The following is a 27588-nucleotide window of genomic DNA, read 5'->3' as shown; positions in this document are numbered from 1 at the left end:
CTTGTTCAAAAACACCATGTGTGAAAATTTAGGCAGACACCTGCAATGACACAGGTTTGATGCCTGCTTACCAACTACCACCCTCCTCTCAGTCTGCATTACTGACATTCTGGTTTTGCTGCTGCCAACAGAACTGGCTGCACCCACAGCAAACACCACGAGACATTGCTGCCGTGTCAGCCCAAAAAATTTGGACTTCTGATGACAGAGGAAGGGGATAACAGGTTCTGGGCTTTCCTGGAGCAGGTTACAGCTCTGCTGCTCACACCTTTGTGAAGGCTGTGCTGCTCTTCACTACTGACAACCTTTCCCTCACAGCTCACCACCATGCCTGGGTAGCTGCTCTAGGAGGTGCATTCCCCAACACTGCACAACTGTCTCCTTTCCTTCTACAGCTGATGGTTTGTTTTTTTTTCTCCAAAGAAAAAAGGGCAAGTATCTAAGTAATGCTGAAGACTAAATTATTAAAAATTTTAACTTCTAAAATTTCAGGGGGGTGGTATGAGGTTTTTTTGTATGGCTTGTTCTTTTCTTGTTAGCTTTGAGTTATTTTATAGATTTTTAGATTTTACTTCTATTAGAGTATAAATTCATGAAGTTTGAAGAGACTTCTGGGATAGTAAAGGCTCCAAATTGAAGCATTTGTCCATAAGCACTAATCCTGTCACAGAACAACTCACTCCATCTACCTTGACTTAGTTTTCCCTCAAGTTTAGTGTTACCCCCACATCCATCTGTTGGCTTTGAGGAAATATAAGTAAGCCAGCCTACATGGAAAATATATAATTTTAGGTACTTAAACAAGTAATTAAAACAAATTAAAGTAATTTGATCTCGAAGAAACAGTTTTACGGCAATGCAAATCATTCTGATCATGTTGTTAAATCACATCAGCCTCCTTTCTTTCAGCTACATATTTTACTGAAGTCTGCTTTTCAGGACTGAAGGAGGGTTTCTTCATTTGGTAAGCAGAGCATTTTAGAGAAAGGGTTTGCAATCCTCAAACACATGCAGGTTAATTCCAACTGATTCTTCTGCCTGGAACCAAAGCAGCCTTTCTCTAGCTGCAATCCACAGGGATTATCTGCTTTGATTTGCTACTCTCTCTACAAGGTAAGGCTTAGCACAAAGGTGCCTTTTTTGCAGATCAATGGAAAGGACTGGTTGAAATGTGAACTTAGAACATCACATAAATTATCAAGAGACACTGTCTGTGATCAGCACTTGGCTGTTGGAGAAGAAACAGCACTTGACTACATTTTTATTAACACACCACTGCATCCTCCAGATGATTAAGTTTTACAGTCATTAGCATACAGAATATCTATAGCAATCACCAGGAGATAAAAAAAATGTTAATTTATTTGATGTTATCTTTGTTCTTCCTATTTTGAAAACAATTCCATAAATATTTATGCCTAAGTATAGTGTCAACCACAATAAAGTAAAACAAAGCCATAAAACCTGAGAACCTGTATAGCATGTAGGTTACATTTGCTACGAATGAATACTTTATTACTCCCTATTTGTGAAAAAACAGATTGAGGCTAAGACATGAGATCAAGATGTTCAGCACCAATGAACTTTTTGTTCCCTAGACTCAGTTTGCAGTAAAACATGATCCATGCAACTAAAATATTTAGTACACTAGGGAGGTGGTAAGAACATATTACATAACTTTTTCTTGGGAGAGACAGAACAGACATTTGAGGATTTATAGCTGGTGGTTCTTCTTTTCTGAGAGGCACTAGCATCCTCTAAAACATACAGCTTTTGAGCACCTAGATCAAAAAGAAGCGCATCTTCCACCTACTGCCCAACAATTATTCCTTATTTTTCCCCAATTCTTACTTTCTTGATAAGAAAAAAAACACGAGACAGATACTTCAATGAAGAATTCATGCACCTGAAAGCAAAGCTGACAACAATTATAATTTCTTATGCACTGCTAATGCTTTATATCCAACTACATTTTGCACATATTGCTTTTTGGCGGACAGCATACATTGGAAAACTGTTAGCCAGGATGAGATGTAATACAGAAAAGGGGAAAGGATATTTAAAAAAATCATCCCAGAAGGGAAAGGAGGCTTGATGTCTTTAAAAATCTGCCCCTCAGCTTCATCATCCAAAATTCCCACACTTTACTACTTGGAAGCCTGGAAAAATTAACTATTTTTTGAATGAACTACAAAAATGCCTCAAGAGAATATCCTAAACCCTTCCATCTTGACTGACATATCTAAAACAAATAACCACTAGATCTGTCTCTGAACCTTAAGCCTCTGGATGTTGGATCCTTGCAAGTTTTTGCCAGATAACAGATTTCGCTTCTGATCAGCAGCTGCAGGCTCAAACGACTGATTAAAGAACAGAAAAATGCAATCCCTCTCACAATCTTCCCTGAAACATTCAAATATATCAATATCCTTGCTGAACACTGGGTATCAGAATTCAATATAAGTACTGAGCATTAGAACTTTTTCAATGGTCTGAATTAGATTTGTCCACAATGATTTGACGATTGCTTCACTTTCTCCCTCACTTCCCACCTGAAGTCCCACAGCCTTATTTGATACTCCTACACTCCATTTGCTAAAGTTCAATTTCCTTTTGAAAAATTTTAATTATGCCACATATGTTAGCTTTCACTATCCCATTATTTAACCTTTCTCTATATAAGTCATCAATTCCATAGCTTTTTAAGTAAAAGCAGAGTTCTACTACCACAGGAACACCTACTGCTTTTCTTCTGTTGAGTTCTGGTTCTTCTCACATATAACGTTAAATGCTTTAATGTTTTCTTGTGAGGTCCTCTCCTATTTACCATGCTTTGTTTTTTTTATCCTCAGGAAGCTGAAAGAAAGGGTTGCACTTGTGTAATATATACACAACACCATGAACATTTTCATTAGAAGATGGGATGAATAACCTATTTTAAATTCCAGGTTCATGTATAAAAGTTGTTGAGTTTTTTCCATTAACAGTTCTCAGTATTTAGCAACCAGCTTTCCATTTTCCTTCCTGTCATTCTCATTAGTGTAGTAGAAGGTGGTGGGCTTAAGTGAGAGAAATCACAGAACAAGAATATTGCCTGAGAAAAGCAAAGAGTGGGGAGGTACTCTGAGATGGCAGCTGTGACCAAGTATAACCATACAGGTGATTGAACACAGTCAGCTACACAACTATAGGAAGAGCTCCCTCTCCAACCTTACTTGTCATCAAAATACAAAAACCAGAATGCAGCAGAACAAAAGCTTGATTCAACTCAACAGCAAAACAGTTGTCCATTTGCACTGGACAACTTTAATCCATGAAGAGAATTACTAGAACTAAATTATGCTTTGTACATTGGATTTTGAAATGAAGATGTGTTAGTACTACAGGGGATGCCAGAGTGACTAAGTTCCCAGTTACACTGTGCACGTGTACAAGCATGCCTGCCTGAACACAACTTCCCCTTTTACTCTCTGCTTAACAGTGTTTGAAATTCAAACTCCAGCCATACAAAAGCAGCACAGGAAAGCAAGCTCAGGGTATTGATCTGCAGTAAGCTAGATATTGATTTGCAATAAGACCATGACTTACATTAACTCTGAAAGCTTGTACAGTGTTGTCCAGGAGAAGAACGTTGCAGACCACCTCCGTATGCTGCCTGTCTCGTGCCAGCTCAGATGCTCGTACATTGTAGGTTCTGCCAGCAGGCAATCGGAAACGTGCGGTCATTACTGTCCACACAGGGTCTGCAGGCAAAGCAAAGAGAGCATTTAAAAAGAGCCAAAAAATGCAAATGCAAGAATGTCTCACTTCAAAGAAAGGTGAAAACACAGCAAGTGCATTATTTAAAAACTTCATTACAGACAGAAGTAAAGTGAATACTAAATTCACAGTGGCCAATAACGAAGCAATGTCTTACATGTTACAACACAACCTTATGCCAAAATACTCAGTCCTTTACTTTCTGCCCATTGTCCACACCCTCCCTATTTTAAGGTTGTTTTGTGGGTTTGCTGTTTCTTCATTGGGTTTTTTGGTTTGTTTTTAAAGATTCACAACATTTTCAATTCAAAAAGCTTTGTAATTTCTGGGCATCATGGCTACCAGCTTCCTGATATTAGATGCAATAAAGTAACCAATTTCAGTGCAAAACAGCAAAAAGATGCTCACATAAAAAGTTTTATAGAGAAAAATAAAACAGCAAATGCACAAGACACTGATACATTATTCTACAAGGCCTATGCATTCACTGCAAAATCATAAAGCATGAGAATGCATAGTGGTAACAAAAACATTAGCATTGTTTTGTTCCCCCCTTTTTTTTTTTTACATTACAACACGAATAATTTAATGTTTGTCAAACTACTGAATCCTCTGTTTATGTCAGTTTTGGATTTACCCATTTAGTTTGGGAGCACAAACAATTCTCATCCTCTCAGCAAGCAACCATGAGGATCACAAGTCTATGCCCTGTGCTGAGAGCTGATAAATAAAATGCGAGAATTGACTTTCACTTTTCAAAACTAAGATTCTGATGATTATCATCCAGCCCCAGTCCAGCAAAATCCTTATGTGCCCACCCGAAGCTATCAGCTCTATCCAATGACACCAGCTACTTTCTCAAGTGCCTCACAGGATCAGGGCCTGTGATTCACTTAATTATACACTCAGCAAACTATTTCTACATCCTTTGACAAGAACATAAGCAAACAAAGTTTCATAACTTCAGTAGAGAATATATTGAGACATAAAATTAAAATACCCTAGGGATTAGCAAAAGAACAGGTATATACAAAACTGAACACAAAATGATGATTTCCTTGTCTTGCATAAGATTATGAAGCCTTCAAACACATCTAATCATTAGCTTCACATTTGAGGAGGGGGACAGGAGCATATGATGATTAAAAAATAAGATTAAAAAAAGATAAAAAAAAAGGAGAATTTAGCAGAGGAGAGCAAACATTCCAGTAGTGATTAGAGAGCTTGCATGAATCATAAGAGGTATCTGTTCTCCAATATACACAAAGAGGGAGAATGAAAGATTAATCCTGCCTAAATAGTTGGTAACTTAGATACATAGGCTCTCATGGAGTAGAAGACCAAGAACCAAGCTGGGACTGGTTCAATCAATCATTCTCCTGAGCAACTGCTCTAAAAATCCCTGAGGTATTTTGCCTTTCTAGATCACATCTTCAGCTCTTTAAGTGTGACCACACACCTGAAACAAAGAAATCTGCTTCATGATCATCCCTCCTTGCAAAATACTTGTTTTGACTTACTCAGCATTTTCAGATTAACAAGTACTTGCTTCCTCCACCAGACATCTTTTTTATTTTGGCTACTCAGTCACTGGCTTCAGAACTGAAATACTGTATTCATGTAGAACTACAGCAAGTTTATTTTTGTTTTGCTAAACCAACATAATGAACTGAATGATATAGACACCACATAAAAGGCACCAGCTGCTAAATTTATGACTACATCTTAATGACAATTTTATGAAAAATTCAGTCACAAACATCAAAACTCTCAAATAAAGCCTAAAAACAAAGTTCATCTGACAAGTCCTCATGGAGAGGCTGCTTCTGCTATACCTTCTATAGATCTCAAGAATAAAAAGTGGGAGAAGACCTTTAAACACTGAAGAGGAATTGAACCTCCATACCAGTGATCTGAGCTAAGCATGTTACATTGCACAGTGTTTTGCCATATAGACACAACCTAAAAGCCTTACTAGTCATAATGGCACAAAGGTTGACATTACCAGTGCAGCTACACAACTGATAACTACAGCCAAAATTTTAGGATTGCATTTGCTGATGAGCTGAAACTAAAAACGTTTCAGAAAAGCAAACAATTTGATTACAACCAGGTTCTCCATACCACAGAAGCAATCTCATGACACGTGTAATATACAATGATTTGAGAAAGTGACAAATGAACTGATACCTGAAGAGGCTACCTGGAACAGAGGCTAGACAGTGCTAAAGGAATAAAGTAGGTATTTAATAAAAGGCCTTCAAAGGATTCACCTTGGGCAGTACAAGAGCCCAGCCATGGCTCTACCCAAGATAAACACACAATAGATGACTGGTCATGAGTTTTTACCCCTTTTATAAGTGTTGGTCCATTTACATATTGGGGTTAATTGTCCAGTTACAGCTTCAGGTTGTGAAGTCACATCCTCCCAGATTGTTCTCCTCAACTCACTGCTGTTTGTACTTTTTGAGCCTGAAGCTACAAAGGTATCCTTGTTTCTCGGGCTGGAAAAGGATTGCTCTGTCTAACTAAACTGAGAAGAGAACTTGCTAACAGTTTATATGAAGTTCAGAGTTATATACCAATGCAGTACAGAATCTGGAAAATATGAAAGCTAAACCTTAAGGCATCAGAACCATGAAATGAAGAGATTTTTGCAACTACAGAGCACAGTTTTACAAGTATTAATGACAGAAATCCTGAAATGCACCTACAAAATGGAAATAAAACAGCCATGAAAGTAATAGAGAAGAAGGTGAAAAAAGACTGTCTTCTGCAAGCCACATTCAAAGTTACTCTTTCCCTGTATGTCACCAAAGAAACCATGGAAGTATGCAGGGAATATGTTAAAACACCTTTACTATCACATGCTCTTTCAAAAATACTCCTCCTTCTAAGATCTGCCAGGGTTATTACATGGAGCTGCTTTGTGGCCAATCATGTACACAAAACCCATATTTAAACCTCTATCAGCACATGTACACTTAACAACTTAACTGCAGTTGTTAAGCACAGATAGACCCTGCAATTACTGGTTTTACTGACACACTTGCTTTACTACATAATTGGCCCCAAAATGAGCCCATATCATCTTTGCTACCTCTTTCTTTTAGAAACACATGCACCAAGAACACAGACAGTATTATGTCTCCCAAACACATACTGCCATTCTTGCTATATATTTTGAAAATTAATAGTGAAATGGCTATTGTTTACAAGGTTACAAATTACAGCTGATTTCCCAACAAATATTGATATATATAATGAGAAAATCTGATAGAAATTCAGCTACACTCATCTCATACTTCTGCCATAAAAATATTACAGCAAATGTTAGTATGGAACAGAGGACTGCTTTAAGCTTCAAAGTAAAATATGCATACTCAAAAGAAATAGGAGTAAAAACAAAAGTTGAGACTTAAATCAAAAAAACAGTTTGAGAACAACTGGCTTAAACAGCAGGTTAACTTAAGCAAGGTATACTGTGTGTGCATATCTATGTCATTGGCCACTTAATGCTAAAATATTTTTATACATCCACGTGGATTATTTAAACTGGACTTTATCTTTGCATATGATGATGGGTTTCTGCTTATAATTTTTTAGTGCCTTCTGCTAAGCATGCAATATTTAGGTATGTGAATTAACAATCTAAAGAACATGCTGCTACAGCAACTGGAGAAGGACAGGCCTCGTGCAAAGTAACTCCACTTACCTCTCAGGTCTGTGGAGGGAGCAAATTCTACATTTCCTGCCTGAGCTCAGGTTTCAAGTGGTGAAGCAATTCCAGGGAGTGTTCTCTATCAAAGGGCAGAACATTCCTGCAATACTGGCTTGGTTAGGGCACTGAAGAGCATACAGAAGCTTCACAAGTGAATTTCTGGCATCCTTTATTCTTTCATGTAAACGTATACAGTATAACAACAATTTGCTTGGGCTTACAATAAACTAACTGATTTTAAGCAGTTTAATAAATAAGCAGTTGGTTAAGCAGGTAATTAACTGAAATTTCATTTATCCAAGAGTGCAGCCAATTTGCTGACTTGATGTGAACTTTCTTTAAAAGAACTCTTGATGTAATGTGCAGAAAATCAACCACCTTAACACATTACTGTATGCACATGTGCATGCAAGGACATGAGAAATTTCATTTTTCATAGCTCATCTAAAGCAGCTAAAGAAGCTCATGCATTGCCAGATTCCCATTTGTTTAGGAGCTCATATTTTAGCAACCCAGAAGGCACAGATTTGCACCATGGCCCACCTGCTCATTTGGGTCCAACACAGTACATGAATTTCCTACAAGAAGTAGGAAAGTAGGTCACACTTACAGAAGACCTGTGTGCTTATAACATGATGCAACTTGAATAGATTAAGTAAAATGCAGACCCCACTTTTACTAAAATTATCCAGACAACTTAACTATATATATCTATATAGAAAAAAAACCAAAACCACAAAACCCAAAAACTTCTTAAAATTATGAAGATAATTTTGAAGCTTTGAACTGAATAATACAACATATTGCAATTCAGACAAATACTGAGGTACACCTAGAGCCCATCTTCATATAGGTTTATTGAAAACACATTAGTGACACTACGTTAAATGTTCTAATCCAAACTAGTTTGAAAATGCTAAACATTAGGTGGCTATGCATTTTTCTGACAGAATGCCACATTAAGTCCAAAGAAAAGGTTCATTTTTTTTTATCTTTCAAAAATTTTGTTTTGAAAGTTTTCAGCAATTCTGATGCAGTACACAGCTTCAGGACATTGCTCATAAATAAAAGCAGAGCAGAAATGTATTTTCATTTAAGTGAATCAACTACAATCCAGAAATTGTTCTAACGAGAATTGGACTCCATGATCTTTGTGGGTCCCTCCCAGCTCAGAAGGATTCTGTGATACCTTCCTTTTTTATGCTGACCAAATAATGGAAAGTATCCAGCATTCATTAAAGTTGATATGTAAACACTGATTTATTTCATTTTGCAGTCACGAGGTGCAAGACTTCTAGCCAGGCAACATCCTCATTAATGATTCCAGGCTTTATCAAAGCTTTTTGTTTTATTTCTAAGTTTATTCAATAACAATTATATATAAATTCACCACATTCATTCTACTTAAGGAAGATAACATACTCCTGAAAAGTATAGCCACTTATGGCAGCTTTTCCTATAACTTCACTGAAAAAGAGGGATAACACATCTTTACTGCTGACCAAGTGGGACAGTTACCGTGACAGTACAATGTAACTACAGCCACTGGTTCTTCAGTGCTACTACCTCCCCAGACAGTCTGGAAACAGAGCACTGGATACAAGGAGATACTGGCTTTGGAAGTTAGGAAGCTGAAGTTCCCAAAAACCTCTGCTGGTGCATAAGCAGACTGTGCTCTCTTTAGCCTGGTACCTGCATGGGGCTGGCAGCTCCCAGACTCCAAACTCGCCTGCTCCTGGGGCAGGGATTCCTGCATCCTTCCTTACAGCCTGGCCCTGAGCAGTCTCCACACTTCCTGTGTGAAAACAGTGCACAAGTTCTGCTGATCTGCAGCTGCTTCTATACATTCCTCCAAGATCTCTACTATCTCTGCAGCTCCTTGAGCAAATCCCTCATGGATGCCAGAAGTACAGAAGAGGAAAATCCTACTTCACTTCTGAAAGCCACAAAGAGAAACATACTCATGTTCTCCTCAAAACATCTCAGCTACATTTCAAAGAATAAACTACTCTTAGATCTTCCTTTTCCTCAATCATAAGAAGAGCCAAATCTAACAAAAAAGGGCATTAGTTCTTAATATATATATATATGACAGTTTCTGAAAATTTTGGGCCCAAAATTCAACAACTGACAGAAAAGAAGTTGAATTTAACCCCTCTCCTCCACCATCAGCTTCCCCTATACATGAACTAGTAGCAGAGAACTAATTTAATATTCTAGCCACTTACTCAGATACATTTCTAAGATTGTTAATGCGTATCATGAACATGAGGATTTAATGGGATTGGCTGTGGATTTCAGTGTAGTCTTGATGTCTAAATTAATAAGCATTCTCAGTTTAAAAATTACTCAAGGCTTGTTCTTAAACTAAGACCTCCTTGAATGCTTTTTACCTAGTTTTCTGAAAAGGGGTTTCAAATTTGAACAACTGCTATGTGATATCAAGCAAGATCTTCACTGTTATTATCACATAATTACCGACAGAGACAAAGGTTAAAGATGAAACACCTTGCACTGTAACTCCCAGATTTTCATATTAACACAAAAGTAATAATTAGTGTTTAGTCACTCTACATAGGATGTGTTAGAGACAGCTGAAGGCCACACACCAGAACACAGCAAATCAGTGAGATAGTACTACAGCTTGCTACTGTTTTCTCTGAAGAATAAACTATTTTGACAATTTGACAACTCCCTCCCTTGCTCCTCCCTGCCCCCAAGAAGAAGGGCACAGCTAAAAGAGAAGCCTATTATAACTGACACTTCTATCTAATTAAATGTCAATACTCATTATGCTTGAACTGCATGCACCACACTCACAAAAAAGCCTCTCAAATTCAGCTGATCCCTTTCCCTGCTTTGAGTCTGAAGTAGGACAGTAAAGGAAGATCAGTATCTGATCTGCCTTACTCCTGTATGCAACATTTCAGGAAACATATAACAGCAAGATAAAATTCATCAGTTTGAGATTACTACAGCTACTGACACTTTAGGAGCAATACTAATAATAAAAAGCTCTTAGAAACCATGCCATCAACACTAACAATTATTTTGAACCTAAACCCTTTATGTCCTCCCTTTCTGTGCTCAGCCATGTTTCATATGCAGACAATAACCTTTCCATCTTCACTGTTCAGGACTCCAGATGAGATAACAGACTGAGAAGATATTAAAATTTCTTTGGCAAGGAAAAAAGGGAAGTTTTATAGAACAAGTCACACATACATTTGAACAAGATGTGTGAAGAACCTCACATGAGGTTTCAGAGATTACTTTGAGTAAAACTGTAGAAAATGTCTCTATAATATGCAATACACCCCTACACACCTTAAGAACCAGAAAGAACAGCACACCTATCCTCCTGTTAAAGCAATGGACTACAGCTGATCTTCAGGAATCACCTGATCACAGTGTGACTGCTCTACAGAATGGTTTAGGGAAGCCATACCTTGGTGAAGAAACAGAGAGAAGGCAGTTGAGGCTAGAAATGACTTTAAATGACAATACTGGTATCATGTAAGCCTGTTATATGAAAACACAAGTTGATGGCAAGCACCAGCAAGAGCAGTGCCAGCTTGTGAGGCAGCAAGGCCACAGAGAGGGAAGAGGCCCCAGGGCAGAGCTGTGGCCATGGCCCCACTCAGGCCACTCCAGCCAGGCCAGGCAGCAAACATGCACAGGCACCATGGCAGCAGCAGCTTACACTCCTACACTGAGCCACTGAGAATGGAAATGGCCAGGCTAGCAGGGAAAAAAAACAAATCTAATTTTATTTTTAAAAAAGGCAACTAATCTCTGTGGAAGGGCAGATAGTTGAAGCAGTCAGTAAAGAGTATGTCTGCCAGGAAAAACAAGAACAGAAAGAGGAGCACTGTTTAAATATCACTAAATGGTGACTACAACGATTCTCCTATATTAAAAAAAAAATATAAATTAAACAAATATGCAAATACATTCCTAAGACATAAAACCTCCTTGCTTCCTAGTATGCAGCTGTCAGTTCATGATATCTGGAGGTGTTTATCATGTGTAAAGATTACTAGGAATAAATAGAAAAGTTTTCCGAGTTCCACGTCTATTATTTTAAACTCAACTCTATCCATAACCTGCCCTTGTTTGAAAATAGCATTAAAAATGGTAATCCATGACTTCACACAGATGAATACTACATCTATCTCTTCCCATTTGTGGAGCTGGATCTTATTCTTGCTTTTATGACTCAATCCTATAATAAGATGTAATAAATGAAGCCTATAACGAAACATTACTAAAATATCTTGATAGAGACTTCTCAAAATAAATCGGCAGTACTTTTTAAAATCTGTTCCTAAACTAGGTTAAATAGATTTAACTAAATCTTTAATGAAAGGGAAATCTGGCTCTGATACAACCCTAAGATCAGGAAGCCTAAATATTTACCTATCAAAAGAAAAAAGGGCTGAAATCAGTGCAAGTTCAGACAAAGTACAGAAGTACCATGTGATAACAGCTTAGTATTTAATATCTTGCTTAAGTGTGAGGGGAAAAGAACATATATCATCCATCTCAAACCCCACCAAATCCAAACTTCTTCCTACAGTTTTCCTCAAAGGTATCAAGGCATAACTAAATTTGTTTCCCCTTTGCAACATGACTTAAAAAACATTTCTTCACCTATTAAAAAAGAGGACTTTACAGTTCTCTACAGACCCAGTAGAAAACAAGAACTCCTCAGTGTATAAAAGAAGTCTTTTAAATTTTTGAACTTTTAATGACAATGCACAACTGCCTGTAGCTAGAATAACCAAGTGCAGTCCTTTCATGACACTAATTATTAACAGCTCTAAACTTGAGCAACAGCCAGACTACACATGCTGAATAGAGGAAATGTAGCAAGTGAAAACTAGGTTTTGATTTCAGCTTTTCCATCAACAAATAAGAAGGGTTTTTTAACACCCTTTAAGAAATAAAAAAGAGAAGTTAAATGCAAATAACAATTGATGGTCCTCAATAGCTGTACACAATTAAGCAGATAGAACAGGTAAAACACCAAATGATGCAAAGTTACACATTCAAATTTGGTGTGACTGTTCATTTACAACATCCTGTGTGTTGTACAGGCCTTAATCACAATTATCTGAAAACAACACTGACAGAAAACATATGATGGAAAAAAATCTGTGGGCCACTTGAGCATCCATGGGTCAATACTGCTGCATGCTGAAGGACCTGCAAGTCCAAAGCAGCCAGTGGAACTGGCAGCTGTGGTTCCAGCCATGGCATCTGTGCTGTGAAGTCTTTGAAGTTAAAGGCAGTCTGAACTGAAAACAAACAGGCAAATTTCAGAAAAAACTTTTATTCTACTCATAGCCCATTTCAAGCTGAATTTTGGCTGGCACTAAAACTGAGGTATTAGACAGGGGGAGGAAAAGTTGTCTGTGTATATTTTGTTCAGAGTTGTTAAACCTAAGCCAAATTATCTTCAATAGATTTAAACATAGCAGATGCTAATTCTATGGCTCAGTACAATCAACTGGACACTTTCCATCAAAATTAGTTTTTAATCAGAAACACCATTTCCATAAAATAGAAATTTTCACATGGAAATTTCAGTTTTGCCAAAACCCACCAATTTTCCATGGGAAGCACTGAAATAATGCCGATTTGGCAACCTGCCTGGAAAACGCTTGTCAACTCCACTTCTTCCTCCAGCAGAAAACAAACCAAGGGATGTCTTCTGGCAGTGCTGCCCAGAAAAATGACCTCACTCCATCCGTGCCCCTGGCTTTCAGCCACCCTGCTTGCACTCTGGGCACTTGGCCTCTCCACAGTGCAGTGGCTGTGGGCTGTGAAAGGCAGCAGCTCACGTTTTGGCTGGCCATGGGATGTGCACTCGAGAGACCCCAAAGCGCAGCAGGGAACTGGAACAAGGAACTCCCTGCATAAGGCACAATCAGTTTTGCTGGTGCACCTGCCTAGCTGCAAAAGAACCAGCCTATTTTACATCATCCCAAATTTTAAGGCCTCCTTTTATTTATTTCTTTATTTACTATATTTTACAATTTCACCTCAGCTTAAGTAAGTATTCTTCTGACTTACATCTGCCTCTGCTCAAAGACTTTCTTTATAGGAAACAATTTCCAGTTTCAAGCCAGTTCAAGACTAAAATTCAGAATTATCTGAGTGCATCTGAAAATGAAAATATCACGCATGTTCAAACAATCAAATTCTAAAATTCCATTGTATGTGAATGATTATAAACAGGAAATATAAAATCAGAGTTTTGTGGGTATAGTTTCTATAGTGAAGCATCTTAAAGATGTCTGTACTGCCCAGATTTGTTAACTGTACAAACACACTTTGTAACAATTGTACCTGTACTTCTTACAAAATTAAAGTCAGAGTCAAATCAAAAGTTTTCCAAGCTTTGTTCTTCCAAACTGTGGCATACTGACCCCAACAGTCACACTCTGTCAGGGGTTATGATTCACTAATGTTCAGAGCAGACTGTAGGCCACCCTGCACTCATCTTCATGCATTCAGAGTTTTGAAACTTGTTAAACTACACTCAAGTTTGGACAGCAGCAAGAAGATAAATTATTTTCATGCATATTTTTAAGAGTATCTAAAAGTACTTTTCCTTTTGAGATTTAATTCCTTCTCATGAAAATAAATTGACAAATTTACAGAAGCATCTGTAAAAAAAAAAAAAAAAGACATGGGGAAGAAAACATAATGCAGGAGTAAACACAAGATCCAACATTACACAGAAGTTTATAATTCTTACCAGGGTTCATCAAACAAAACTTCCAAAAAACCTTTCAAGTTTAATTTTTTTTTGTTTCTGAATATGACTGTTTTCTTCATTTTAGCTTTTGTTCTTTATAGAATTACACAGTAATACTTGACAGTTTCCACAAAATAAACTTAACAAAAATAGCAGACACTATTAATGGTGTGAAAAGCAACATAACACTGTCAAGGCTAACTATGAATATACTGTGGGGGGAGGTAGGGAGCAGAAATCCCTACCTTCCTAAATCCAAAAAGTAAAGGCACAAAGTTGAAGGTATCCAGTTGAAAAAGATGGAGGAGCTAAAAAGACAGAGTTTATAATGCACTACTACTACACCAGGCTACCCAAGTGAAACCAAAAATCACTGACAAACTGCATTTCTGTATTATACATCTTTCTTACTCAACCTCAAACCACTTATCAGAAGTTACATTTCTTTTACTAACATATTAGCAAATCACTTTCCAGGTACACGGTATATATTTTCAAAAAATAAAAAGCCATCTAGTGTATTCACATTTAATAAAATACTGAGAAAAATTACCTGACCATTTTGCTTGGAGCTGTAAACTTCTACAATCAGTTGCCATTCAAAAAACTTTGTTTGATTGGTCTGAGATTAATGAAATTGAATTATTCTATTATTTACTGAGTTTATTTTTAGAAGGAAAACAACTTCTATCATCTCCTCTAATGCATTCATGTCCAGGAAGGCACGGAGGCTTCAATGCTTGTTTATCATATTGGTTCAGTTCAGTATCAAGTTTCACATCCACTGAAAAAATAGGGACATAACCATGGCACAAACCATTTAGTCAACTAAAAGCAATAAAAGAAACATCACAACTCCAGTGGAATAAAACATTACCAAGAAGTGCAAATGACCCACACATGCTTGCATGTGTTGAAGTCAAAGAGCAAAAGGCTATTAAAAGGAGAAAGTACTACAAAATTATAAAGGACTATTTATAGGCTTCATGTCATGCTACTATTTAATCACACTGCTATTTATGCTTTCTGTCATACATTTACCATCTCTAACAAGAACAAAACTTTGAATGCAGTTTAATCACCTGTATGTCACAGGGCCTTCAATGGCATTTACTTAGTTCTCTGCTGCTCCCAAGAACTTTCTTGCATGCAAAGTGATTCCCTGCTAGGACAAAAGCATGCACCTCCTGCACAAACCAATGTGGGAGGGGCCCACTGGCCCTGATGATTCCTTGACAGTCATCAGACCACCTCTTATTCTCCCTTGTAATACAACCAGAGGTCTGGAAGCACCCTGTAAAAATATGTTCTCTGTCATTAAAACTGGAGTATAGTTCAAATCCTCATCCAAAGCCTTTTCACTGTACTGCAGCTGGGAGTACAGAGTTATGTCTCAGCTAAGAGGCTGGGGGCAAGTTATGGTTTTGATTTTTCCCCTAGCCCAACCCTAAATGCCAACTTGATTGTAACCACAGCCCAATACAGAAATCCACAACATCGCTGCAAATTTTCTTATATATAGCGATTAAACTATGAGTAAGTGTAACACAAATGAACCTTTCTACTATACTGCCTAAAACTGACATCTACTTCTTCATAATAAAATACTCCAACCACAGTTGCTCTCAAAAGTCTTAATCCAGTGATTAATTTAGCTTTCTATGCCAGAAAATCATAGTATTTGCATAGAAAATTGCTGTTAAAAATGAACTTATGGTACTTCACTGTACAACTTTATACAGGAGAGACTGCCATGTTCTAGTCTTTAACAATCTTTTCCCACTATAGTAAAACTAAGGACATAGCACTCTTGTTCTCTTTGAAAGCAAAGGTCTAAAGCTGTAGACTTAATTTAGGAGCCTTGTATGCAAACTAATTCACCTTTCAATTCACACAGCAGCTTCACAAAATGCTTAGCAAAAATCCATTTGCATAGTGTCTTCCACTATACTGCAGATAAGAGATTATTGTAAGAGAACAGAAACAGTTACAGTCCCCAGGCTGTTAGAAAGCAGAAGTTTTGCAGGGCTGTCCCGTTTTCCCTGCAGTGAGTTCTCTGCTGCCCCAGGCAAGTGCTCAACTCCCAGCCCCACCTCTGCTGAGCCAGGGGCTATGCAAGGCAGCAGGCCTGAATGACAGATTTGAACTAATTCCCTCAGTGCTCTCAGTTCTCCTTTCATTCTACTGAAAAAGTACTTCACGTAATAATGTGTGATTATGCTGGATGTCTCCGTTTCAAATTTGTACCAAACATCGGAAGCATGTGTAGCCTATGAAAACCTGACAGCAGAGACCCAAGGCAAGGCTTAGTAAGACTGTCTGCAGCAAAGTTAGCACACTATGAATACTAGAAAAGTTTCATAGTCAAAATAAAAGGTAATGCAAATCTGCAAGAAAAAACAAATATCTCACGATTTCCAAAAGCATGTAAGGAACACACACTTCAAGTAGCCAATCCGCAATGACAGCATAGCAAACTGCCACAGTGTAAAACTCACCCTGGGCAGCATATTTGTTATTTTTATACAAGGGGCAACATTCTGACTCCAAAGCTACTTGAGAAGCACCTCAGTAACACAAGTCAATGTACTTTTATGACAGTAGAGCTTTGACATCTGGAAATTCATACAAGCTTTAGGTAGACATGCCAGTGTTAAACCACTGTGAAAGATGGCAGTAACTCCTCGGTCAGAACTAAACACACAAACTGTGCTGCAGTTGTTAAATCTAGGACATAATCACGTCCTCAGGTGCAATTATGGCTCAAGCCAAATACAGCAGAGGCCTTAAGTCAGTAGACAAGTTTCTGCCCAGCATTTCAGCTCTCAAGTATCTCTGTGACCCACACTTGCAGTGTGAATTGCAGTGGAGAAGCAAATATGTGCCAAACAAACTCTAAAATTCCTCTAAGCCTGTAAAGACAAAAAACTTCAAATCACTTTTCAGAAATTATGAATGTAAGTGTCCCTACTGAGAAAAAGATTTGCAGAACGTACCCAAGTTTCCCAGCTTCTCATCCCTTCAGTAAAGGTGAGAGTAAAGATTTTTTGACTGTTGTCTGTAAAAGTGGAAGTTGCCAGCAAGTACAATCACCACTTCCTTAAATACCTTTCCTTTAAATCCATCATTAAACACATTTTTTTCTGCTCAACTGCCAAGCAGTCAACATTCTGGGAGAGATTCATTTCTCTTTTCTAGAAGGGAACAGAAGCTACTGTGGAAGAAAAAAAAGCCTGAACCTCTCAAAGTACAGAGCACAAATGACTATCTGTCCAGTGTTGCCCTCTGAATAATGCCATGTGCAGAGGCTGTTGATGGTCAAAGGAAGGAACATCATGAATTCAACCTGGGGTCAGCCTGTGCCAGTCCCAAATTACCAACAGTCCTTAGGAGAAATGTCACCATTAGATCAGGTGTGATTATTCACTGCTAGTGCTACCTTGAACAAATGAGAAATCTTACCTGAAAAACTCAGTAAGCAAACCTAAAAAATAATGAATAAAGCAAGTTCTGAGAAATTCTGGCTTAGTTTTCCAAAGGCTCTAAAAGAGCTTCCTCAAGACATTTATGTTTTATATAATGGAAAGTGCAGCTCTAAAATTTCCAACTACAATTCTTGCTTACATTCAGAGTTTATTAAGTCACAATAAAAAGCTCAAAGGTATCAACACAGATTTGCACAGAAATGAAAGCAAGTTACACTAATGAATATTTGAGTTATTTTTATGAATATCATTATGGTCAAAAACTATCCCATTAAGTTGATAATACAAAAATTACAATTTTTTCCAATATACTTTCTTGTTTATAAAGACACATGGTTTCCCTTGGGAGAACTGTTCTATAAATATTTGACAAGCAAGGCAAAATTTTTTTGTCTTAGCAAGTATGTTGTGATTCCTGACAGAAAAAACAGATAACAATGGACAGTGGAGATAGCACACTGTTAAGTTGAACATAAAACACAAAACTGTTAAGTTTATATTTTTGGACATTTAAATGGGGTCCTTTAAAAATCATTAGGTATTATTAGGTAATTTAAATATTATATTAATTAACTAATCTTAAAATAGCCTGGCTCTTGCTCCTATTGTTTTCCCTGGAAAGGCAGGTAGAAACATGGGTCAGCCTCACAGGCTGGTGGTTACTGATTCAGGGGTTGATGAGGTAGCCATGCTGAAACTACAAAGGTAATAATTCATTACTGAAACCATCAGTTCTCTACCATTCAGCTCCTGCAAATACTTCAGGTCTCTTTCATTTATGTTCTATCCTTCACAAGGTTCTAACAGCTCCCCTTCTAACTGTTCAATTTCCTTCATCACTCAAGTCCTTCCCTACAATTTGTCCATTTTTCTAACCACATTTCAACTTTCCTCTAGCTGACTTGACGCCCTACTTCTTTTGGGGGGGGGGGGGGGGTACAGAGGATGGAAAAGCAACAGAAATCACAAGAATGTCCCCAAAATGCACAGAAAATCAAACAGGTTCTGCCTGAAGGCAAGAAGAAAAACTGTAGCCAAGAGACAAGAACCATGCCCAAGTTTGCTCCTGAGGTTAATACAGAATTGCCAGGTACATCCATAGTTGGATATCACTGTTGGATGTGATGATCTTTAGAGATCTTTCCTAAACAATTCTAAGAGAATCAACCTAATCAATTCTAAACAATTCTAAAATTCCAAGTGTGAAGAGACACTCAGATGATAAAAGATTACACTCATCTTTTCTTTACAGTGAAAATATTGTACAAAATGCACTGAGAAGGAAGAGTCTACCAACATACAAATGAAGATGGCATTAAAAGGCAAAGCTGAGTCAGTACATCTGCACTGCTCCTTCTGGACACTGTTTAAAAACTCTGTTCATTCATGTGCCCCTGCAGTCAGGCCCAAATGGCTTTCTCACATCTGCTCCTTTAGGCACTCTTTTGTAATTAAATTCAGCTTCTCCAAACTCTTTACATCTATAGCATCCCAGAATTAAAAGGCTACAGAAGAGAGGCATATGGCAGGATATGGAATGTGCACATTAACAAAGAAAACCAAGCAACTGGCTTCTGCTATTTTCCAAGTCTATTCAGACACACTTTTCCCTGCTGGCAGCTCTGCAGCACAGCCCAGGTCCCCAAGAAGCAGCTGCAGGAGCCACAGGTGGGAACAACAGGAATGCTGGTCTGCAGTGAGGGTCTCTCTGAACAGTGGTACCATGCTTATCTGAGGACACAAAGCTCTTCCCCATGCTCCCAGAAATGCTTAGAATACATATTGATCAAAAATGAAGATGCTAGCAATAGCCACCACACTCACCAGTAAGACACAGTCACTTTATCTCTAAACAGCAAGACAGACTCATCAAAGTATCACAGATCAGACTCAGTTCTTCTGGGGACCCAGGTCTTTCACTACAGTAAGTACTTTAAATTGAGACCTTAGGAAATTTCAGTACTTTCAAAACTGCATTGGTAAACTCAGTTAGCAACAAACTTCCTCTTAAAAAGAAGTACAGGACAGCCCAGAATAGCAAGGCTCACCAAGTGCAAAGTGCCAAACCAAAACCGCTGGCTTCTTAGTTCAGTTTTCCCAGTTATGTCTTTTCGAAACAATCAGTGGATCAGTGACAGAGATGAACAAGCTTGCCATATTATGAAGAGGGAAAAACTTCAACCTACAAAAAGGAACGTACTCTTTTCCCATTACAGGTTAAACCTGAGAACAGACATAGAAACTACATTTTTTAATAGAATAAAAAACAAGATCTGAACCCACTACATTTGCATTATGATTATGCAGAGCACTCTGACAAAGTTCAGATTGAATTGATCCTTCTGAACTCCAGCCACTACACCCGCAGCATTAGCAAGGACAAGTACACTGGGGGAAGTGTCTGTTGCCATGGATGGACACATATGGAATAGTCACCTAGGCACAACCATGCAGTTGTTGAAATAGGATGACAACAAGAGAATTCAAGAGTCTCAGAACTGTCAGCACAGTAACACCAATGATAATGGACCATGAAATTGTTAATACCTTCTGTGGAAAGATGAGACAACAACACACAATTTGTTCCCTAGATCACAGGAAGCAGATCCTGGCGACCCATGACTGGAAATGTTTAGGTAGCTCCAGGAAGTTGCAAAGAGAGTAAAAGCAAGCAGATGAATGAGCCTCCTGACAGTCCAGTAAAGGTTTGCCAGGTTTTGGCTATGTTCAGGGTAAGATGCCCTCTCCTCAGAAGTCAGTCTTAGCAGGTCCCAAGTCGGAGCCTGTGAAACCAGAGGGAAAGTGATGCAGCTCCAGATGAATCACACAATTACTGAACTGAGGCTGCCAAGAATATGCACTGGAACAGTGGGTGGCCACTGCCATGCACCACAGCACTCCTTCAGCCTTAGTTGATGGCAGTGTCTCAATCTGAAGACGATCTGAAGGGTTCTTCAGTTCTGATTATTCAGAGGAGAAAAATGTATCAAGGCTTGTCCTTTCCAGATGCAGAAACTGGTGTTAGGATACTCTGGCAACTTCTTAAGAATGATAAGCATGATGTTTGTACATCACAGAGAGTGGCAACAGTAAAGAGCTTAATGCCACCACAACATTCTTCTTATGAAAAATAGCTCCCACTCTCCAAGAACCAACACAGCATGTTTATTTACCAGGTCACCCAAAAATCTGAGGGAGCTTCTCAGCAGCTAAGAGTATGAATGCCCGTCTGAGAATTAGCTGTTCTCAAATTCTTAAAGCTAGAGCCCAGAGAGCAGAAATCCCTGTTATTTAACACAAAAACAGCAAGAAGCTTGTGTCTGCTACTGACAGGCAGGCAGACTGCTATGAGCTATTCTGATTCTTCATGAAGGATGTAACATAAGCATTATTAAATAACAGACATGTCCATCTGTCCTCTAGAAGTATATAAAGAGAAACACAAATTAGAATTTCTTCACAGTCTTAGATCATCCGCCTTTCTGTAAGAAAATCTGCTGAAAAAAACAGAGAGAAATGAAAAGGTGCCAACTAGACTGAACAAGTGCTGACAGAGCTCATGAAAGTGCAGAAAAATCTTATCTAGCTCTCAAGAAATCCAAAATAAGTAACTCAAGAGCACATACACCCAAACCTACACCTTATGCACACTTTGTGGTAGGCTTTGTTTTTTAACAGACATGTAGGCTACACTACATGTACATCTTAGTCACATGGTGGTCACACTGGCAAAATAACTCAAAAAATCTATGACCGACCACTAATATTTTTGCCACCATATATTCTATTAAGCCACTTTGTAAGGTTACTTTAATAGTCCTCTGAAACATGATATGGGAAGATGTTGGTAGCTGGAGTAGGAGTAGCCATGCCACCATTACATAGCAAGTTTTAATACCACTACAAATCTGGTTCTTACATCTCATCTTGCAGTTCCATGGACTGATGAATTTTTAGTCTCAACCACAAGGGATGAGAAAAGTGTTAAAACTGTAGGTGTTTGAACATTTATCTAAAATTCACTTTTGTAGTTAGCTTGTTTTCATGTTTTGTTGGCTTCACTAAGAAGTTTCTTTCCATTTTCTATTGAATATGATTGAGAGTTTAAGAGAATAAAAAATTGCTTTTCAGAGTAACTATATTAGTTGATCAGAGCTATTACTTAAATGCCTGTTTTCAGAACATTTGCAGATAAAAACACAACATCCACGGAAAGTATATGAAATTTAGGCAAGGTAACAGGAGAAAAATAGCTGAAATTTTGTCAGCAACATTTAGTTAAAGAGTTAAATTGCACTGGCAGCAATTCAAGAAAAGTATTACCTGAGAAATCCGAGAGCAACCCTGAAAGAAGATTGTGCCTTCCTTTCAGCTGGGAAAAAAGAACAGTGTTCAAGGGTCTATGGAAACAAGCAGGCAGTAGGATCCATGTTATCAGCAGGCACCAGCAATACAGAACTGATACAGGCTAAAAAGACATGACACAGCTATGAGAATGAGGAGGAAGGTGATGGCAAGAGCTCCCAGAGGAGTGCTGCCAGCCTGATGACACGGGCATCAGATCCCCAAGTGTACACATAATAAGGCTGTAGATATTTTAGGAGAAGATCTAGAGAGGAACACACAAAATGTCATATTTATTTACACCTTATGTGCCATAGACGGTTTGCTTTCCATTTCCAATTTGGGACTATACTTCAAGACATGGGAATTTGGTGGTTCACTTTCATTGGGTTGGTGCATCAATTCCTGGTATTGAACTTTGGGAAATGACCTATTTACTGAAAAAACCCAATACTGAATGATCATGTGTAGCCTAAGTGAGCTCATTTCTCTTCCAGTGCATTAAGCTCAGATTGTTGTTTTACTTCATAGCTCAATCCTTGAAAGAACCAAACTTTGATTCTCTAGTGCTAGAGATGGAATGGAAATTTGGAAAGTCAATTAATTGGGATTATTGGGATATTTAGCCAGAAAGAAGGCATGAACTACAGCTCATATGACTGACCAAAGTTAACTAATATAATTGCTTTCTGAAAGGTTGTACACACCAAGCTGCAGAAACTGTCTCCGTGGGTGCATCATACTGTTAAACAATGCCAGTTCTTCTTTTATTTTTTTCTGAGTAAGTACAGAAATAGAGGGAACATGAAGTTTTAAGAACAACAAAAATATACTCTTACATTAGGTGAGACATTTTGAGACTTCAACACATGCAGACACACCATTACATACAGGCTTAGAACAAGTCTATTAACATGGGAGCATGCAGAACTGGACTTAGAAGGCAATTCATATTTTTCTGCACTTTAACCTAAGTTCAGGTTTGAAAACTATGGCATTTGCAGGTAACTTAAATTCAGATGCATATTTCACCATTTTAGTATCAGTAGAGTAAAACTAACATCCACAACAAACATAGAAACAAGAAAAAAAATACCAAACATTTTTATGCTGCTTGTTAATAACTTGACTGCAAAGTAATCAAGTGCATCTCTGCAGACTTAGGAAAAGGAAGGGATTATTTAGTGCATTTGTTTGCCAAGAGCACCTTGTCATTGATTTCAGGGACATGACATGTCTTGTCAAGATATCCAGTCACTACTGGAAAGACACTATGAAAGCAGATTAGATTGCATTACTTTTTTTTTTTTTTTTAATGAATTATTCTACCAAATGGCTTAAGTTTTTCATTTTTCACAATAAGCAGGTATCATACTGTACTGATATGGACAATTGCTGATCTAAATAATTTTTTAAAAACTTGTACATATCTAACCTCAACATCTTATCAATCTAAACCTCACTGTATTATTTTATGGTTATGTACAAACGACAGTACAGGTTTAACTAATGATTCCCACACACACGATTCAAATTAGGCTTTCAACTTATCCTGAGGGCAACAGGCTCCACCTCCTGTGCACACTGAGAAATGGAGGCTTTCTACTCATGTTGTTATTGATGTACTTATTCTAAGAGATAAACAAGAAGCTTTGGAAAATATGCTAAACAGCAAAGGGGAGAGGTAAGGAAAAAAGGTAAAAAGGTAAGGAAAAAAGGTAAGGAAAAAAAGCAGCAGAGATCAGGATTTCTAGAAGTAGGATGTGACAATATCACAGACAAGTAGCCTTTACTCTGACAAACTCTTTTTATTTTGACATTACCTGGCAGTGTTAGCTAACACAGCATCCCTGACCCACTCCTGAGTCTGGCCTCTTGCTTCCAGCCTTGCATCATTCTCTCCCTACTGCTGACATAGCCATTTGTACAGCCATATGGTAAACCAGAGTGGGGAAATAAGAAGCAACACAATTTTGGCAAAATTATTCTTCAGTCAGACCAATTCCCCAACATGACTCATTGTGCAGTGGCAAAAGCACTACAGCAGCACAAGGAGGCTGGCAGGTGTCCATGAGGAAAGGAAGGCTTCCTTCATGGTCACAACAAGGAAAAGGTAAAGGTATTAGCATCCAGCCAAGTGAATATCATTCACTCATTCATCTCATTCATTTTGTTAAAAGCCATTTCAAGAAAAGAACAAGAGGGTGTAAAATTGTGGAAAGGTAAGTAAAATGTGAAGATAAATTCAAAACTGAAGCTTTTGACTGTGCATTTCCTGAATCTGGGGCAAAACACAACCAGATAAAATGGGGTGATAACTGCAATCAGTGGATGGGATTTTTTTTTAATGATGAAGCTAACTAAAGCAAGTGTTTCATGTGATAAAAAAAATCTAATAAAGTGAGCAGATTTAAAAGGGATTAAGAATGATGACAAATGGAAGGGAAGGAGATGAAAGTGCAAAAACGGAGGGGAAATCACAAAAAGAGACAACAGCACATCCTTCCTTGAAGCACTAGAGACCAGAAATTTCATGTATTTTTCATCATTTCCATAGCTACTTAAGGATTATCACAAAAAAATAGGACTGTTAAAAAAACAAACACACATGAAACCTGTAAACTTCTATACATCTGTGCTGAAATAATGCCTTTCTTTTTATTTATTGAAATCATCTAATATATATACCTGAAAATGTTGCATCACTTCCCTGCTTATCTGCTACAGAACTCCCTTCCATTTTTCTGCATTCTTTAGGTCCCTTTCACCACAGAACACACAAGGACTTGCACCCAATACAGCAAACAATGACAGTGAAGAATCTTTGGGAAGAAAGAAGTGGCATGTGATTTGTTTTGTGGTGTCTGAATCATTAATTTGTATTTTGTTTCAGGAGGTGCCAGGGGAAAGATTAAGACTATAGAGTTAATGCAGACAATTCTGAAAAGGTCAAGTTCCCCAAAACTTACAAAATTCAGTGATAAAATGTAGCCAAAGACACAACATGACAGAGGTGATGGAGATTGACAGAAAACTACTCTGAAGGGCTCCCTGTACTGTTTCATCTGAAGGCGGTGCTATGTCTGGCATATCAAACAAAATGGAATCCGGTTATCAATGCAGACACCAGAAAAGTTTTATTGAAGCTGTACTCAACTACAAAAAGAAACCAAACAGAATATGCCCTGAAGTGCCAAATCTGACCTAAACTCCTATTTTTGTTTGTGCATTAAGAGGTCTTCAAAAGAACAACATGGCTTAATACAATCCATAATGAGCAGCAAGACTCATCCTACTGTGTCTGTACTGGTAAAAGACTTGCACAGAACCTGGTATTTGCTGCACTTTCTATCTTCAAATTTATACATTCAGTAGGCGTACAAAAAAAAAAATCTCCTTTTATCCAATGATCTCAGAGTTTTACTGGGAAACTATTTCTCATTTATAAAGGAATAGAACAAGATGCAGAAAACCAAGTAATTTGCCTGTCATTACACAGTGAGTCAGTGGCAGCAGCCCACACTGGTCATACATTTCTTGCTGTTCTTATCAGGTACTGGCATTAGAATAAGGTCTTGTATAATAGTTACATCCATATGTATCCACAACATGATCCTCACAATTTCAAATTTATGCTCCTTCCTTCTTTTTCTCAGGAAATGAACACTAAGCTCATACAATGCACTCTATTTAAAAGATAACACATTAGCACCTTCCTTTTTCAGCCCATTATTTCTTTGACTGAAACATACCAGAAATGCTTTTATGTTTGGGTTTACCATGAACATTTAAAATAGTTGTATATTCTACAGGGGAAAAAAAGCTACAGCTATCAGTACCTACATGTCAAAACCCTTAAACCTAGGAATGAATTTACAGTCAGTTGTATGTTGCTACATCAAGGAAGGTTCATTGTATACAGGACACGAGTCTTACACGTCTCCACGTTATTCATCACTGTCAGGATTACTGAGTTCCGGATCTTTTATCTGATCCAAGAGTGCACTCCCATTCTTATCTGCAGCACGTGCTGTGCCAGCCCTTTTGATGCAAAATTTTTCTCCCTGTGGTATGAAAAGTGACTAGTGCATGAGGGGTGGGGGGAGAATGAGGATGACAGTACAAATGAACAAGGAACAGTAACACATAAACAAAAGATGAATTGTTAGAAAAAAGGTTAATTTATGCAACTCAAAGAAAAAAATCTCCTCTAGTTAACAAGCAATTCTTAAAACCCACAGAACTTGGCATAAATTCTATGATTCCTTTAGCATATCATCTTTGGCACACAAACACAGGAAAGATTGGATTTTATCTTCATCAATGACTTTGGCAGACCTTTCCAAAAAGGAAGACTGTTGTAACTGGGGCTGATATATTTTCCTACAACTAGTCCCTGCAGCGGAACTTTTACTTAAGTTTCTTCCTGTGCACTCAGTTTTACCATTTGCCAGAATATTGATGGAGTCTAGACTTTTACTTCACAATTATTTTTCTTATCTAGCACATGTCCAAGTCCAAATAGATAAACTTATACTGAAAATAATGATTGTCACTTTTGCCAATGAAAGACAAAGAATGCTATTTTGATGTATGGAAATACAGAGATTGTGCTATGAAGAGTTTCATGCCAGTGCATCCAACATAACTGGCTTAAAGATTTCAGCTCAGGCAGCAGCAGGTGAGTAGGCAAGGCCAAGTTGATTATGTAGCTGCTTGATACATGTTCTCCCACCTGAAAATGCCATATAACTGTACAAGAACAGACCAAAGACCTGTTGTGGGTAAAGCAGAAAAGTGCTAGCAGCTGAAGGAAGAGAGAAAGCAGGAAACAGCTGTCATTATTGGCTCTCCCAGCCAGTTGAATGTAGCATCCTGGATCTTGAGCCCCTGTGTGATTGTTTCTGCTGCACCACACTAATCAAAAACCTATCAATCCACACCAGCACATACCCCTGGCACACCCTGGTGACAGAAGATCATGACACACACTGAGATGGTGGCTTCAAAAGGCAGAAGGCAGTGGATGAAACAATCACCTCCAGGAACGCTGCAGGCTCCCACAGGTGGAGTAGCCCCACCTGCACACATGCTCTTAACCTTCTGATGGATGAATACAACTCTTAAGGTGCCAGAGAATGTATACATTCCCTTGAAAAGCCAAAGTATGCTAACATAACATTCAGAATAATTATATTTTTTAAATGCATTTTGAAATCTGCACAGCCATAGATAACCTGGTTTCACAGGATCTGCAGTGCTCAAGGGATTTATTCCTGCTATAGTTAATTGCAGTCAATACAGCAGTGAGAAGAGCTGAGGGGACGTGGGGCTTAACTATGCATGGCCAAGCTAACATCCTCTGGAAAGTGACCGCCAGACATGGGTGTAGGTCTTAGAACACACTAGCCAATGTTCAATTGGGCACAGGGAAAGGAGAAGGAAGACCCCTATATATTTCTAGCTGTACTTGTCTATTAGATAGCTTAGTTAGCTTTAGGTTACAAACTGAA

General features: G+C 38.1%; 1 protein-coding gene across 3 annotated transcripts in view; it reads right to left on the bottom strand.

The window, feature by feature from the left end:
- PTPN4 (protein tyrosine phosphatase non-receptor type 4) overlaps positions 1-27588 on the bottom strand; it is a 109747-nt gene that overhangs the window by 66544 nt on the left and 15615 nt on the right. For 2 of the 3 annotated variants that reach the window (XR_013774941.1, XM_079311386.1), the window contains exon 2: positions 3589-3743. Coding sequence is in view for 2 of the 3 variants with exons in the window: in XM_079311386.1 (XP_079167512.1) it covers positions 3589-3743 (155 nt within the window). In the remaining variant the exon portion in view is untranslated. Of the gene's footprint in view, positions 1-3588; positions 3744-7474; positions 7498-27588 lie in introns of those variants that run through there. The other variant, XM_079311387.1, reaches the window with a different exon arrangement.

The sequence above is a fragment of the Erithacus rubecula genome (genome assembly GCF_903797595.1).
Source record: "Erithacus rubecula genome assembly, chromosome: 8".
In the NCBI taxonomy this organism is placed as follows: domain Eukaryota; kingdom Metazoa; phylum Chordata; class Aves; order Passeriformes; family Muscicapidae; genus Erithacus; species Erithacus rubecula.
The sequence above is the reverse complement of the archived record's forward strand: the minus strand, read 5'-3'. Positions and strand labels throughout refer to the sequence as shown.